Here is a 17,671-nt window from a genome sequence, read left to right as displayed (position 1 = left end):
AAAAGGTTACCATGGAGGAGGCAGTAGACTGTTGCTCTGTTTCTGGCTGAAAATGTTTAGGTCATAGGTAGATCTTTGAAACTGGGAGTGGAACTGGGATTGGTGTTGTGTACAATCTAAATTCAGCGTAGCTGGTTTTCCGTCTGTTTTACAAAATGTGCAAATAAGAGTAAATATCTAAGTGCAAGAGAAAAAACAAACAGAAAATAAACGAAAGACAGACTTGCACACTTTCTTCCCACGCAGCAGTCTTTAACAATAAAGTATTTTATTCAGCATTCTATTCTGCTGAAACCACGACCCACGTCAGTAACGCAATAAACATATGAAGTAATGCATTGTACTTACCTTTTAACATGTACAAAGCCGTATCGAGACGTCAACGTTTAAATTTTTAACGTCCTGGGAACACACAGTGGCTGTTGTATTGAGATAATCATCTCGCTACTTTTGACGGTGAGTATAATACTTTTACGACATTGCCAACCATATGACATTTTACGACAATGTGACTGACGTGATTTATTGGTCAACTCGCAACCAGAGGACGATTAGTTTTAAAGCAGATGTGGCAAAGTTATAAAGTGCCACTACAGTGAGATTTATTTTACTATAAAAGCAAGTGCAAAGTATTGAAATGATTAAACATGCACACCACTTAAACAACACCAATCACATTTAACATGCATAAGTTAAGTCCTAGTCACACTATGACTGATCAAGGAATGGAATAGAATGCTTTTATTGTCATTACATTTAAATAAAAAATAAAAAACAAGAGCAACAAAAAGGGAGTCCTTAATTGAAATCAAAAAGCAGTCTATCTTGGGTTTTATGTGGTTGAATAGGTACAGGGCATCTGGAAAATGTTCAGTTCTTCACTTTATCCACATATCCATAATGATGATGTGAACAAAGCTTTTTGCAGATTTTTGCAAATACGAGGTGTATTAGATAATAAACCGACACTTTTATTTATTTTTTTAACTATATGGATTTGAATGACGTGTGATTACACCAATCATGCTTGAACCCTCGTGCGCATGCGTAAGTTTTTTCACGCGTGTCGGTGACGTCATTTCCCTGTGGGCAGGCCTTGAGTGAGATGTGGTCCCGCCCTCTCGGCTGAATCCCTTTGTTTCACACGCTGCTCGAGACGGCGTGCGTTGCTTTATCAAACTTTTTTCTGGACCTGTGAGGAATATCCGAGTGGACACTATTCGAGAAATTAAGCTGGTGTTCGGTGAAAAGTTTAATGGCTGAGAGATTATGGGGTGTTTCTGTCGCTTTAAGGACTTCCCACGGAGCGGGACGTCGCGCAGCGCTTCCAGGCTTGTCGTCGGCCTGTTTCGAGCTGAAAACATCCTAATTTAAGGCTTAATTCACCCAGGACGTCGTGAGAGAACAGAAGATTCAGAAGAGGCCGGAATGAGGACTTTATGCGGACGTTCCACTGTTTAAGGACATTTTGTAATGAAAGACGTGCACGCAAATTCGCCGAGTCGTCACGGAAACGACTCGGCGAATTTGTGTGTGTGCCGCGATAGGAAAAACACCTCCGTGTTGAAAACCATTTGTAAAATTCAGGCAGCTTTTGATGGCTTTCAACAAGTGAGTAACTGAGAAATTGTTTAACAGCTTGGGCATGTTCCTACTTGCCCGTTAAGGTTTCCAACGGAGGTGTTTTTCCTGTCGCGACCCCCCGCGGTCGGGTCCGGCCCGACATGCGACTCTGCCCGCACGTTCTTTCATTACAAAATGTCCGTTAACAATGGAATGTCCGAATAAACTCCTCATGCCGACTTCTTCTGAAAGTTCTCTGTTCTCTGATGACTTCCTGGGTTAACAGAGCCTGAAATGTGGACGTTTTCAACTTGAAACGGCGAGACGCTGCCACCTCGAAGTGCAGATCGCCGTCAGGCACCATGGGCCGTCCTTAAAGCGACACTTACACACCAAAATCTCTCATCAGCCGTTAAAATTTTTACCAAAAACCAGCTGAATTTATCGAATGGTGTCCACTCAGTTGTGCCTTACAGTTTTGAAAAAATTTTGATCAAACAAAGCAGCAGTCTCTGAGCCATTCCTAAACAATGAAAAAATCGACGAGAGAGTGGGCGACTCCTCACTCAGACTGCCCACAGGCGAATGACGTAACCGACAGGCGTGAAAAAACTCTCGCATGCCCACGAGGGTTCAAGCATGTCTGATGTAATCACACGTGATTCAAATCCATATGGTTTTTGAAAAAAATAATAAGGTCGGATACTTTTCTAATAGACCTCGTATATTAACAATAAAAAACCTAAGAAATCACATGTTGCACATAAGTATTCACAGTCTTTGCCATGAAGCCCAAAATCGAGCTCAGGTCCATCCTGCTTCCACTGATCATACTTGAGATGTTTCTACAGCTTAATTGGAGTCCACCTAGGGTAAATTCAGTTGATTGGACATTTAGAAAGGTACACACCTGTCTACATATAAGGTTCCACAGTTGACAGTGCATGTCAGAGCACAAACCAAGCATGAAGTCAAAGGAATTGTCTGTTGACCTCCAAGACAGAATTATCTTCAGGCACAAATCTGGGGAAGGGTACAGAAACATTTATGCTGCTTTGAAGGTCCCAATGAGCACAGTGGCCTCCATTGTCCATGGAAGAAATTTGTATCCACCAGGACTCATCCTAGGGCTGGCTGCCCATCTAAACTAAGTGATTGGGGAGAAGGGCCATAGTCAGGGAGGTGACCAAGAACCCGATGGTCACTCTGTCAGAGCTCCAGCATTCCACCTGAAGGAATCTCTGACCATGAGAAACAAAATTCTCTGGTCTGATGAGACAAAGATTGAACTCTTTGGTATGAATGCCAGGCATCATGTTTGAAGGAAACCTTACGAGGGCTGGGTATCAAGAACCAGTTCTTTTTGGGTATCGTTAAGAAATGATTCGATCCACCGACATCAATAGCCTTTTTGCTTAACAATTCCCTTATCTGTCCTTCAGAGCGGCCGTTGTTTTTGGGGGTGTTTGTCAGGAAAATGAACATATCACGTTGATTACAGAACCCCTGCAGGGTCTGTAATCAACCGTTTCTGCAGCGCGGCTCTTCTTTGAAGCATTGATCTGACCCGCTGCTTTGGTGGTTCTTTGTTTTATTTCACTTTATCTTAATTTTTCCCCACTAAAACCCCAAAGAGCAGATGTCTGTGAGGTATATTTGCCTTTTTATGTTAAACCGACTTGTTATGGTCTTCTGAAACAGTTGATAGATGTATTTTATAACTTAAAAACAGGACCGATGCGAACGCTTTAGCATGTCTGTGGCATTTTCAATGTTAAAGTTAGCATTAAGCTATTTGCATCGCAGCACGTTTGTGTGCATTTGGTTTCTGTATAATTAATTGTTCAGTGTTTGTTGTCGTAAAAGAGACAAATGTATTACAAATTGTAATATTTTTTTAAATTTATTTTTGTTTATATATAATAATAGCAGCAACAACAACAATAATAGTAATAACTAATAATGCTACAATACAATTTTAGAAAAAGAGACAAAAAGAACCTGATTAAAAACACAACAGAAAATATAAAACCAACTAATAATGAACATAAATAAATATAGAAATAAATAACTGTTTCTTGTGAACACCTAGTGACTCTTATACCTCCACTTCATCCCTGTTTTATTTAAGTTTAATGACAATTTGTTTCGGTCAAACCATATTTTCAATTCGTTAATTTCTTCAGTGATTTCCTCCAGAACTATCTGCCAAACTAGAAACCTGCTGCATCCTAGTAAGGGCAGAATACTACTGGAATGAATTTGAATAAGGGAAGTTGGGTTTTTTCTCACTAAAATGGATGCTGCACTCAGTGCAATTTATTGTCTGGAATAGTCCCAGATTGCATTTCAGAGCTTCTACAATTCAAACATTTTCATGTGGGTGGTGGTGGGGGATAAATTTGGGTTACAGCTTTTTTTTGTTTTTCACCACTTTCATCCCTGAATATGTCAATTGTGAGTCACTTTTGTATGGATTAAAGTCACTAACTGGGACTCCTGTCTTGTTGCGAGGAAGAAAGGAGAATCGTCCTCCATTCAGTTCACACAGCTACAAACGCTGCGCGGCTCTCTGCGAAACGCTGTTTAAATCAATTGACACCTTTTTCCAAATGTTGCAATACGAACACACTGCAATCGATCAAAGTGTTTTCATTTTTAATAAATTTGCAAGCAATTTGGAAAAAAAAGTATTCATTTTGTCATTATGCGGAGTTGTGCGTAGAAGTAGGGTGGTGTAAGTAGGGGAAAAATAAATTTTCTCCATTTTGGAATAAGGCTGAAACATAACAAAATGTGGAAACAAGTGCTGTGAATACTCTATGGATGCACTGTAACCTTCCATCTCTTCAGGACCTGTACATCTCCAGGACACTGGGGCGTTCAGGTCGGATCAGAGGCGTTTTCGACCTCCTCATGCGGAGTTGTGCGTAGAAGTAGGGTGGTGTAAGTAGGGGAAAAATAAATTTTCTCCATTTTGGAATAAGGCTGAAACATAACAAAATGTGGAAACAAGTGCTGTGAATACTCTATGGATGCACTGTAACCTTCCATCTCTTCAGGACCTGTACATCTCCAGGACACTGGGGCGTTCAGGTCGGATCAGAGACGATTGTTTTCACCCTGGATATAGCCTTTTCGACCTCCTCCCCTCAGGCAGGAGGCTACGGTCCCTTCGGACCAGAACCTCCCGCCATGAGAACAGTTTTTTCCCCTCTGCTGTTAGCCTCCTCAACAAGAACCTTTAGAACTCTACATTGTTGCTGTCACCACTAACGACCCTGTGTTATTTACTCTGTCTGCACGGATCACATAAGGGTGTGTGTGTGTGTGTATATATATATATATATATATATATATATATACATACAATCTTAGCTCATACAGTCTGTACATTTTGTAACATTGTATAGTGTAAAGTTTCATTATATATTACTTGTTTTACTGCTCTATATTATTTATTTATTTTGTCCTTTATGTTAGCACCAAGTACCGCAGCAATTTCCTAATGTTGTGAACTTGTTCACTCATATGGCAATAAAACTTTTCTGATTCTGTAGGTCTTAAAAAGCAGGGCTTCCTGGGGACAGTTCAATGTCCTGGGGTGCAGGGCCAGCATCCGTTAGAGGTACCGTCAATGCCTCAGACAGAGAGAAAAAGAGCAGAATCAGTCAGCTGGAAATAACTAGTCTCTGTGAGGCCTGATTTTCAGACCTCACAGAGACTTGAAGCCAGTGAAGGGAGGCCGAAATTGGTGTAATGTGATCAGACTTTCTGCTTCTTCTTAAAACTCTGGCTGCACCATTTTGAGCCATTTGGAGATCCCTAAAGCTGGTCTTTGGTAACCCTGAAAAAGACAGCAAAGTCTGTCTTGTTCTGTCTCAGCGAGGATGCACAGCGGAGTTGTTTGATGTCCTGGCACATGAACAGTAAGGAAATATGATGTTATGCTTTCAGACCATGGCAAACTCTGCTCAAATCCATCATATGCCTATAAATCGGGAAAATCCTTCTGCTCAGTGCAGATCTCTGGTGAAATGTGATGTCATCTGTCTGTTAGTGCCCCAACTCCATGGGAGACTGATGAATTTGCCAACAGCCAAAATATTTAAATACGCAAATTATCATTTAGCACTATCAGTCATACTGTGACACAGCCTTTAAGCCCCTTTCACACTGGCATATTCGTAGAGCTGCTCACTGTGGTGTATCTTCTATGCAGAGTTGAGCAGCTCTACGCCCACTTTTAGCAGCTCTCCGTTGAGTTTTTGCTCCCTACGCAGCAGTATGTTGAGGGCTATGCGCGTAGGATGGCAGAAATTAAACATGTTTAATTTTGTTTGGTGTAGAGAGCTGGACACAGTTTTAAGGAGGTCTGCGCAGCACAGCGTTACTGCTTGCAAGTCTGTGCAACAGGGCGCTCCTGTACACAACCAAAAACTGAGTGAATCCAGAGGAATCAGCTGAGAACATGATCACACAGCCCACAGCACCTGTGTGTGATCAGAACAGGGAATCGAACCTCAACTCAGAAATCCAGAAACAGCAGGTCCGTCGGTTGTGCTCTCTCTCTCTCTCTCTCTCTCTCTCTCTCTCTCTCTCTCTCTCTCTCTCTCTCTCTCTCTCTCTCTGTGTGTGTGTGTGTGTGTGTGTGTGTGATCAAACAATATGTGCTGTGACTTTAAAATAAAAGCGCTGTCAGTGCAATCATCACATGCCATGATAGATCAGGTCTGATCAAACCTGAATACACGCTGTGAGTCTTTAAAATAAAAGCGCCGTCGCTGCATGTCGGTGCGCTCATCACGTCCTGATCGATCAGGTCTGATCAAATCAGCCGGAGCTTTAAAAGTTTAGAGTCACAGCGCTTCATTCACAGCAGCTTTTACCACAGCCAGACTCAGCAGCATCTGTACACAATGAAAATGATCCACCAAGACAAAAAAAAATAATAATAATAACGTAAAATGACTGTTTCTGATGTGCACCACACAGTGCAGTACAGAACAGAGCACACTTCCACAGAGGCAGAAAATAGCAGCTTTGGCTACATACGTGGCAGTAATGCAACTGTAAAACTCTCATGATACAGTCCACTGTTTTCCAAGTGCAGTGATGTGTTCTGCGCAGCCAACAGGAGGGAACTGGTTTTAAATAGCGGCAAGAGCTACACACGACTGTGTGCACACATTAAAAAATGAAGACACGCAGCTACAAGCATATCCACGATCACAGAAAAAATGGCTGAGTACTCGTGCATTTCAGGCGTATTTAAATGGAACACAACGCCGCAGTACGCAGCTCTACGAATACGCTACTGTGAAAGGGGCTTCAGTCATATACCATTAAATATAAAAACAGCCTGTGAATCATGTCGCAAATGGCCCATTGAAATTGCAAAAGGTCCATTGTGCCCAGCACCAAGGGGCCAATGGCTCATTCACATTTTGAATCCCTGCAGGTGTCAGGTGTTGATTGGGACCACATGCTGCTGCCTGCTTTGATCATTTGGTGCGTCAACTTGCTTTGCAGGAAAACAAGTGTTTGTAGTTCAGATAGTGTGTAACGAGAAGGGCCTTTATTGTCATTTTACATTCATACAGCAAAATTTTCCTCTGCATTTAACCCATTCTAATTGCAGTTAGACACAATCCAACCACTCGTAGTGTACGCCCTGTGACTTCTGGAATGGATTCCAGCACCCCCCCCCCCCCCCCCCCCCCCCCCCCCCCCCCCGGTGTCCCCTATTTGGACTAAGGCATATAAAATGAATAAGTGAATGTACTGTATATTCACCATAATCTGTAAAGAAAAACAGAAGATTTCAGCATTACTTAAAAGGACAATTTTAATGTTGCCAATCAAAAACTGCACATGTAGAAAAAAATAAAAATACCTGAAAGCACAGTCCACCAGGTGAGACTGTGAGGAATTGACTTTTTTTGAAGTGGAAAATTTTAACAAATACTTTAAAAGATAGTATTCACCCCTTAGTGACCAAGCAACCAAACGAAACACAGCCTCAGTGTTCTCAACAATCTCTATTTGTTTAAATAATGACTTAATTTCTCTGAGATTGAAGTCAAACATGAGGAAAAACATTCCGAAAAGCATTTCCAGTCATAACTTGTCTTTTAGTTGCCCCATAACACAAACCTGGACACTTATGAATCATAAGTGTTTTGAGGTGTTTTCTTTTCAGTGTGTCTTGAATTCACCATACAAGAAGTCTACAATTGTACCTTGAAGTGAAATAATTTGAAAAGCACTTAAGACAGTTATACCTCAGACTAGATCCAGGAGCGTTTCTGAATTTTCCATTGCGAATAACAGTATTATTCTTGTAGAATCTGTTTTCTGTTACAGTCTGTGTCCAGTATATCCATATCCTCATCTGCTTCTGCAAAAAGTTGAACTTGATTGTCTGCATTAATATGTGCTGTGTGTGTGTGTGTGTGTGTGTGTGGTGGCAAGTTAATTTTAGGTAATTTAATCAACAGATTGTGCATCTTAACTACTAAATGGAGAATTAATTTCAAGACAGTCTTCAACATTGTGATGAAGATGACTGCTGGATCGTGTGTTAATGTATATACAGGTGGTTTAAGTAGAGAGAGGCTTGTAAGTCTAGCTATCTCATTCATAATAATGAGTTAACTAGCTGCCCTTGACCTAAACAGTGGCTCATAGCCATTTGTTGAATTGAAACATCATCCAGCGGAGGTTTGCACACACAGAAACACTGAAAACTGTCTCTTAATGGTCTTAAGGTTTTTGGAGTTTTCTTCTGCCTTGCTTTGTTTTTGTTTTGTTTTGGTTTTTTTTGTGCAGAAGCTAAATGATAGTTTTTTGTTTTTTTGTGTCTGCTGAATCCATTGTCAGATATCTGCAGGAAAAGTGCAGCTTCACAGTTTATTTTGCATATGTTTTAAAAATGCAGATATGCTGAATTCTAAACTAAAAGTTGTTATTCAAAATATGTAGTTGCCAAAGGCATAGCTGTTGTCAATGAATAGACTGGCTGAGCGATGTAGTTCATTCACCCAGCATGCAACATTCAGTCAATATATACAATACTGTGAAAAGCTTTTCAGCATTCTAGAACTTTAATAAGTACTGTTTTTGTTTATTTATGATAAATAGACTGCATTTATATGTTCCTTTACAGCAATACCTCCCATTCACACACTTGCACGCTGATGACTGGGTGTTGCCATGCAAAGCACTCAGACGCACATTGGGACCAATTTGGGGACTAAGATAGGATCCTCCCGTCATAAGCCCACCACTTTTAATATCATATTTTTATTTATTTATTTGACTTCATCAGTGGTTCAACAGAATACATCAGATTTCATATATTCAAACATTCCTATTCCAATACAAATAAATGGATGTCATGATAGAAGCTAATCAGTTGTTTAGCTACAGACCTCTTTAAAACAAAGAACACTTGATTACTTGTTGACATAGTGCCTAGTATACGATATATAGTATATAGTATATTTGCCTAGTATATATATTATTACGTATAATCACACAAATATAATTGACAGTGATCACTAAATAATAAAATAATTGTAAAAAAAACTAAATTTTCTTGTAATTGTCAGGACATCAACCAAAAGAAATGATTGATTGTTGCACAAAATATTTTATATAATTTTTTTTTTATGTAAATAAGGGTCACGCACAAGTTTTTTTTTTTTTTTTGCCATCAAGGCTGCACACCAGGTGGTTGTTACAGTTGTTGTGAGGTGAGGCTCAAATCCTCAGCTTTTCACAATATAACTGAATATTCACAGAATGATGTTGGCATTGTATAAATTGTGTGCATGTGTTTTCCACCCCATTTGGAACTGAATCAACTTTTGTGTTTTAAGCCAAACTAATTTGCTACCGTAGTGACAGAGTGTTACATATAACCACAAATGTCACATCTTTCGCTTCATGCTTTCTTTGATGGCATTTTTTAATGTCTGCTGAATTGGTGTTTTTGTGACCTCATTTATCGATGTTTGTTGGCCCGCCCACATGATTAATTCACACCATACTGTGTGTGAGAGAGAGAGACACAGAGCTGGAGCTGGCGATCACATTACCTGCTATTGTACAGGGCAGGGTAACAGTATCTGCCTACCTGTGTGCTGCAAACACACTCGGTGCCTCGAAGCTGTCATGGCAGCTCGGCTCTGCCTGTGCTGAAAGCTGATAGCCAGTTTATGTCTTGACTGGTTAGCAGATGACACTCCAGATCAGAAGCCTATAGGTTCTGACATTTGCCACATAGTAACAGGGCCTCGAGCTGAAAATCCTTTTTTTTTGGGGGGGGGGGGGGGGGGGGGGGGGGGGGGGGGGGGGGGGTTGAAACGGGCTCACCTCAGATGTGATTTTTGTTTGACTGTGTATTTTTGGCTGTTTTTCCCTCTCCCTCACTCATCCCCTCTCTCAAACACACCCATTAGTACATTTCCTGTCTCCTGTACCAAAGGGCATCAGCATGTCTCCTCTCAGTGTCCTTTCTTTAATATCTCCCAGTATTTCCTCATTTTAAAATGAGTGTGGCTGCCTAATTGTACGCTCTGACCAAGCACCCCTGTTTCTCCATAAACACCGGTACTTTTCATTTTCTTCATTCAATAAGAAAACTTACTTGGACATGGTGTATTGAATGTGTGAGGTTTCATAAACTTACTGTATGTTTAACATCTCAACTGGTGCTCATTGCACCCTCCATGACCAGCTGCAGTCTGGTTGAATTGTCTCAGAACATCTGCATTTTTAGTTGTTTGGGATGTGAGCGGACATTCTGGAATGGGAAGCATTCCCTTTTAGCGTGATTGTTCTTTCCTGACTGTCTTTGTCCACCGCAGGGTGTTTTCTTTTGGCTGCCGGCCTGTATACACATAAATCAGGCTCTTTTGGTGACCAGACATTGATTAATTCCTACACAAAATCTTTTCACTGAGGTATAACTACCATGTATTTATTTTAAAAAGAATCTGTAAGATACTGTGCGTCCAGAAAGTATTCACGGCGCTTCGCTTTTTACACATTTTATATTACAGCCTTATTCCAAAATGGAGTGAATTCATTTTTTCCCCTCAAACTTCTACTTACAACATCACATAATGACATCATTATGTAACCCTTTTTTTTTTTTTTTTGCAAATTTATTAAAAATAAAAAAACTAACAAATCACATGTACATAAGTGTTCACACCCTTTGCTCAATACTTTGAAACACCTTTGGCAGCAATTACAGTCTCAGGTCTTCTTGAATATGATGCCACAAGCCTGGTGCACCTATCTTTGTGCAGTTTTGTCCATTCCTCTTTGCAGCACCTCCAAAGATCCATCAGGTTGGATGGGAGCGTCGGTGCACAGACGTTTTCAGATGTCTCCAGAGATGTTCAATCAGATTCTGGTCTGGACTCTGGCTGGGACACTCAAGGACATTCACAGAGTTGTCTTGAAGTCACTCCTTCGATATCTTGACTGTGTGCTTCAGGTCATTGTCCTGCTGAAAGATGAACCATCTCCCCCGTCTGAGGTCAAGAGCGCTCTGGTCTGACTGCATTCATCTTTTCCTCTGACTTCAGTCCTGACTAGTCTCCCAGTTCGTGCCACTGAAAAACATCCCCACAGCATGATGCTGCTACCACCATGTTTCACTGTAGTTGGTATTAACTAGTTGATGAGTGTTGCCTGGTTTCCTCCATCGGGTTCTTGGTCACCTCTCCGACTAAGGCCTTTCTCCCTCGATCGCTCAGATTAGACGGGTGGCCAGTTCTAGGATCTGGTGGATCTGAACTTCTTCCATGTACCGATGATGGAGGCCACTGTGCTCATTGAGACCTTCAAAGCAGCAGAAATGTCTGTACCCTTCCCCAGATTTGTGCCCTGAGACAATCTTGTCTCGGAAACAGGAGACACCTGAGCTCAATATTGAGTTTCGTGGCAAAGGCTGTGAATACTTCTGTACGTGTGATTTGTTTGTTTAATAAATTAACAAAAATCTCAAAAAATGACTTTTTCCACATTCTCATTATGAGGTATAGTTTGCAAAAATTTTGAGGAAAATAAATTAATTTTGTCCATTTTGGAATAAGGCTGTGACATAAAGAAAATGTATTGATGAAAAATGTCCAAATCCGCAAGATGTAAATTTTGTTTTCATCTTCTGCGATTACTTTTGTGGTAATTTGACTTCTCAAGCAAGCGAGTTAGGATCCGCTTAATACCAATCACAAATATTTGACTTTATAGTAAGCTTTTTTTATGCCTTTTAGGGGCTTTTATGGTTTTTATTGATATGTCAAGATTATGTCAGTCTATATATGTCAATATATCTTGCATTTAAAATGGAGTATTTTATTATGAACTATATGAAAAGTACAAGGATTTGTAGTATAGGACTCCCACTTGTTTTTCTATTGATTACCTACAGACTTTTTTTTTTTTTAAATCAATGAGTAGTAGTAGAACAATTAAGTGCAGGATCTGGTTAGTACTTGGATGGGAGACCTCTTTGGAACACCAGCTGCCGTGTGCGTTTCTTCAGGTAAAACTGGACTTGTGTCAGGAAGGGCATCCGGTGTAAAACCTGTGCCAAATACCAGTGCAGATCTGGCTGTATCCCCTGTGGCGACCCCGAACAAAGTGGGAGCAGCTGAATGGGCAACAACAAGTAGTAGTACAATTAAACATAACAGGTAGATTACTAACTGATTTTGCACAATATGACCCTTTTAAAATTCTTATTTGATCAAGTGATTTTAACTTTCAAATCTGCTTCTTGAAAATCAAAATTCAGTCAGCAGAAAAAACATTATGAGCCATGTTTCTGTGATTCTTATCTTTTCATGTGAAAAACACTTTAAAGCAAGATACATTTATAAGAAATGTGCTTAAATAGAAGTTTGATTCACGTGTGATGTGCCCCACAGCAGGATGAGGGGGAAAAAACCCACAACCTGTATCTGACTGGAACAGCCTTTGTGCTGCAGGGCTGATCAGAGGGTTGCAGGTGCACCAAAATACCATATTTTCTTGAATATTTTCACTTTTTAGTGCGACATCTCAAGGACCAGTTGACAAATTTATTCATATTTATCATAAGGGTGTACTTGGGTGATCCCCCAACACCAATCGATTACAGTGACCTTGAGGTCAGCTTCAAGGTCATAGCGAGATATTCAAGATATTGTCATTGCCACCCTTGTTAGCATGATATTTCAAGAACCAGTTGACCAGTTTCATTCATATTTAACATAAGGGTGTACTGGGTATTACTGATTTGTGGGACCGGGGGATTTGTCATCTCCTGATGACTCTTGATATTGGGAGGTCCTGTGACTTAAATTCTGAAGCGACTGGTTGTACTTTTATGTTGAAATGTTTGTATTGCTAAGAGCATTTAGCAACATGTTAGCTGACATATATTGTTCAATTTTGCTGCTTGTTGCAGTGGTGGTAAATAGACCTGTTCACAACAATTTTCACTTTTGTCATTAAATTGGCATTTTGGACGCACATCAAACCTAAGAGGGTGTAGTGCTTTGTCCCTGGTTTAGAAAACTCCTTTATGATGTTAGCTGTTCACATTTGATTTGATAATTTAGTCTGTTGGTTCGGTTTGCATTTTCAGCTGTCATGTTTGACTCTGAGCACTAATGTGACAACGAAATCTGCTTTCTGATTCAGTCCAATGAATTCTGATGGTAAAGGAATCAGTGCCATATTAGAATTGGATTTTGGTGCATAGCCTTACTGTGATCTCTGCTGATATGACTCTTGTGTAAGTTGCAGATTAGTTGCCATTCACTTACAAACATGAATATGAACCATCCATGTGACAAAAAATCTAATCTCACAAAAAAATATGGTTTGGGTCACTTGGGTCAGCAGTGTGAATGCATCCTGAGTGAAAATATTGTGTAAAGTACATAAAAAAGTGAAACACTGAAACAAAGTATCATCACTGACACACCCATTCAACTGAACAGTTATTACTATTTGGATAACACAGTTTTCCATTCATTCAACAACATTTGGGTTAAAAACCGGACTGGTTTATTACCCTGTTGAATATGCATTGTGGGGTCAGTCCATCTCAAATCACCCAAAAAATGGCATTTTTAAATCTCACCCCCTCCAATCTTTATGAAATTTGGTATATAGGTAACTCATAGCCAGAAAAGCCAGAAATTCAAATTTTAACTTGATCGGACCAGTAGTTTTCAGGATATCACAATTTCATTTTTTTACTTTTTTGTGAAAAAGGGTGTGGCCACCAAATTTCAGATTACTGTAACTCAGCAACCACTGGTCTGATTTAAAAAAACAAGACATTTCTGTAATGGGGAGAACCTAAGGAATCTAAACCTGGCATTGTTTTGTGCATTTGGGTACTATAGATAGATAGAGGTCTGTGCATCCTGACATATCCTGCATCGACCTTTCACTGACAGAATAGGGAAGTGGTCAATCCTGTCATATCTCCTATCATCCACAGGCCTGGAGACTTTTGGCTGTTTGATTACTTTTGGTGGTATATTTTCTTTTTTTTTTTTGGAGGGATGTCCCCTTTTCTGCTTTTCAGGGGAGATGAGTCCTTTGGCAACATCCAACTTGTTAATTCCATTGTTTTGTCCCAGTTTCATTGTCAAAGATGCACGTCTATAAACTCAGTGAACAGATGAACCCTCCAGATTTGGTGGCAGTTCAAGGACCCTTGTGTAATGAACATGAAGGCAGTGCTGAAATGCCTCTTGTTGTTCGACCTCAAAACTTTGCATGCTGCAGCTATGATAATGTACCATGGATTGGTTTGGTGGAGAAGGTCTCAGAGGAGTTTGGTGACTATAGGATTAAGTTTATGCACCCTCATGGACCAGCTAAAACCTTCTACTGGCCATCCAGAGATGATTTTTGTTAGATTCCTGAATCTGATGTACATTGTGTGATAAGCGCTCCATTCTTGAAATCATCTTCAACCAGAGACTACAGTATTTCTCATAATGACCTAGCCAGAATTTCTGACCACTGTTTGAATTGGCCTGTTGACAAGGAGTAAAAATCATACACCTAGTGTCATAAGACTGAGACATTTGTGAAATTTTCATTTACTTTTGGTTTGTGATTGACAGCATTTTGTGGAGTACATCAACTTGACACACTATGTATATAAATGTACTGAAGTATACAGAATGGGCACTGAATGGATCTCTGAAGGAATACGTGTAAACTTCCACAAGGTATTGCATGAAAAGAAAAAAGGAAACCCCTCCAATTTTTTTATATGTTGTATTTGACATATAGGGCTACATTTTTAATAATGGGTCCGAAGAGGTCGGGCATGTCCCTCAGTGTCAATTTCAGGGTCAAAATATAGGTCAAAAGGTCATCCAACTCAAAGTACCCAAAAGCACAAAACAATGCCAGTTTTAGATTCCTTAGGTTCTCCCCATTACAGAAATGTCTTGTTTTTTTAAAAAATCGGACCAGTGGTTGCTGAGTTACAGTAATTTAAAATTTGGCGGCCTCACCCTTTTTGCGAAAAAGTGAAAAAATGAAATTGCGATATCTCAAACTACTGGTCCGATCAAGTTAAAATTTGAAATTCTGGCTTTTCTGGCTATGAGTTACCTCTATACCAAATATCATAATTTGGAGGAGGTGGGGTTTAACTCATTGGTTGATCTGCGATGGACTGACCCTGTGGTCGGTGAGCAAAGCCAAAAAATATTTCTTCATCTGATACCTCCATAAAAATTGTTTCATGTGTCCAGTGTGATTTAATTGATAAATTCCTTATTGCATAATTTATTTGAATGGGACAGGTTTTATATATGAGGTGGGGCAATGTAATTCTTCCCAGATGTCTTCACTATTTTGCTGCATCTGAATGCACCATTTGGACTGTGCACATTCGTGCCAGTGTTTCACTGCCTTGTCGGAGTGGCTGAGATCAGACTACAAACATACACACAGCCTCCACACATTCTGTTTCTTTCAGACTCTGATGTGTATTATATTGTCCTGACATTGTGCACAAAGTGCTTTATTTGGTTCACTTGCAACTTTCCTGTTATACGTTACTGAATTCTGTTCTGTCAATCTTGGTTTGTGCCTTCTGTTATGTGTTGTTAGAATACCCATAGCAGATGGCCACCCCACTGAGTCTGGTCTGCTTAAGGTTTCTTCCTGTAAAACGACAAAAAACGATGAGGGAGGTTTTTCTCTTCCCAACCACTCTCACCTGTTTGCTTTCTTAGGTTCAGTGTTTTGAGATCACTTGTATTATAACTTGGTGCCATGTAAATAAATTAAATGGCCATGAATTAGTTTACCTCAGTTAATATTAATTTATTCATAATTGCAGACTTATTCATTCTCTCTCTTTCTGCTCCTGTGTTACAGGATGTCCTACAGCAGCTAATTGTTATGCCCCTTCCCAACATCCTTTGCATCGCCAAGGATCCAATATCAGGTAACAAATATCCCACAGCTTATTGTTCGCCAACTTCTTCGTGTTTCCACAGGGACCTCATGGACTTACCCCACCTAAGGCAAACCTCCCCCAATCTGCCATGTTAAAAATTCCATGCCCATGCCTAATATGGGCACCTGCAAAGACTTTAACCTTTATCGGCTGTTATCGCTAACCTGCTGCCAAGTCCAAAAGTATTTGGGCAGGGCTTTTTTTTTTTTTTTTTTTTTTCCTGTACATCATAACAGAGATTAACTGAAATGGCCATAATGTGATTATAGAATAGACTAGTAGCTTTAATTCAGGAAACTTAACAAATAATTGCATTAACCATTCATCAGTTGCAGCCATTTTTATACAGTCCCTGTATTTTTAGAGGGCCTGAGTAATTTGTCAAACTAAATATAAGGATTACTGTTGACTGCCAGTTTTCTTCAGACCAGTCTGGTTAAATACGCAAATATTTCACCTCACTGAATATGTCTTGAACTTGATTTATACATGCGCAGTATACAGGCAAGCATTTGAATGACAAATTCATGATGTCATATAGTTGCAGTGAAGTTGAACATGTGTAATTATCACAACTGATGTAATTGGCACTAAAATGAATATTGGTAGACGATACAATCCTCAGTGAGGAGTTGGCACAGAAGATATTAGGTGGCATGTATTGTACTGTGTTGATGTGCAGTATGTTTGTTCCTCAGGAAAAAGCATGGAGGAGCTGAAAAGACTTTTGTTGCTGATACTAGGCTGTGCTGTGCAGGTAACACACACACACCCAAGTTTTAGTTCTGCATGTCTGAGCACAGCCTTTCAGTCTGCCTGCTGATAAAATGCAGGATAGTAGTGCAGGATTAGAAAAACACTGGGAGTCAAATCAGTGGTTTGCTTGCAACAGGAGACAACTGGATTGTGGTAGTATACAGTTGAGACCAAAGGTTTCAGACACCTCAGCTCAAAACATTCAAACTCACTTTTTTCAAGTGTACACATTTCATCTTGCAAAACAGTATGTGTTCAGTCAGTTATGCAAATCTCACAGCTGGCTGATTTGGTACTGATTTGGTTCACATTGGACTGATTTACTCCTTGGCAAAGCAGCAATCTGTTTCTGAGCCTGTACAAAGCGACATAATGATTGATGACTTCAGGAAGGCCCATACTGTCCATTCCACATTGTACATTGAATGCTCAGCGGTGGAGACTGTCAGGAGCACCAAATTTCTTCATGTTCATCTGACCCTCAACACCATGAATCTGGTCATGAAAACACAGCAGCATCTGCCCTTCTTATATTGGCTGAAGAGGGCAAGCTTCCCACGTCATAACATTCTACAGGAAAACCACTGTGAGTGTCCTGCCCAGCTGTATCACTACCTGGTTTGGGAAGTGCAACATCTCTGACCACAAGCCCCTGCAGAGGACAGTGAATACAGTTAGGCTGGGGGTGGGATGGGGGGGGGGTGTCATGTGGAGCTGTCTGTACTCCACCCAGAACATCTTCCACAAACAGTGCATCCATAAGGCCTTCAGCATTGTTGAAGGCCTTCCCATCCGCCTCCTGTCTGACAAAAGGTAGCGGGCGGTGTCCGGTAAAGCTCAACCAGC

At 40.3% G+C, this 17,671-nt stretch overlaps 1 protein-coding gene across 5 annotated transcripts in view; it reads left to right on the top strand.

The window, feature by feature from the left end:
* The window catches only part of ccdc88c (coiled-coil domain containing 88C), a 112,581-nt gene that overhangs the window by 35,727 nt on the left and 59,183 nt on the right, over nt 1-17,671 (top strand). For all 5 annotated transcript variants that reach the window (XM_034160076.1, XM_034160077.1, XM_034160073.1 and 2 more), the window contains exons 4-5: nt 15,988-16,057; nt 16,768-16,826. In XM_034160076.1, the coding sequence (XP_034015967.1) occupies nt 15,988-16,057; nt 16,768-16,826 (129 nt within the window). The remainder of the gene's footprint in view (nt 1-15,987; nt 16,058-16,767; nt 16,827-17,671) is intronic.

Source organism: Thalassophryne amazonica, chromosome 19 (assembly GCF_902500255.1).
Source record: "Thalassophryne amazonica chromosome 19, fThaAma1.1, whole genome shotgun sequence".
NCBI lineage: Eukaryota > Metazoa > Chordata > Actinopteri > Batrachoidiformes > Batrachoididae > Thalassophryne > Thalassophryne amazonica.
Note: the sequence above shows the minus strand (reverse complement) of the source record. Positions and strands in the feature narration are given on the sequence as shown.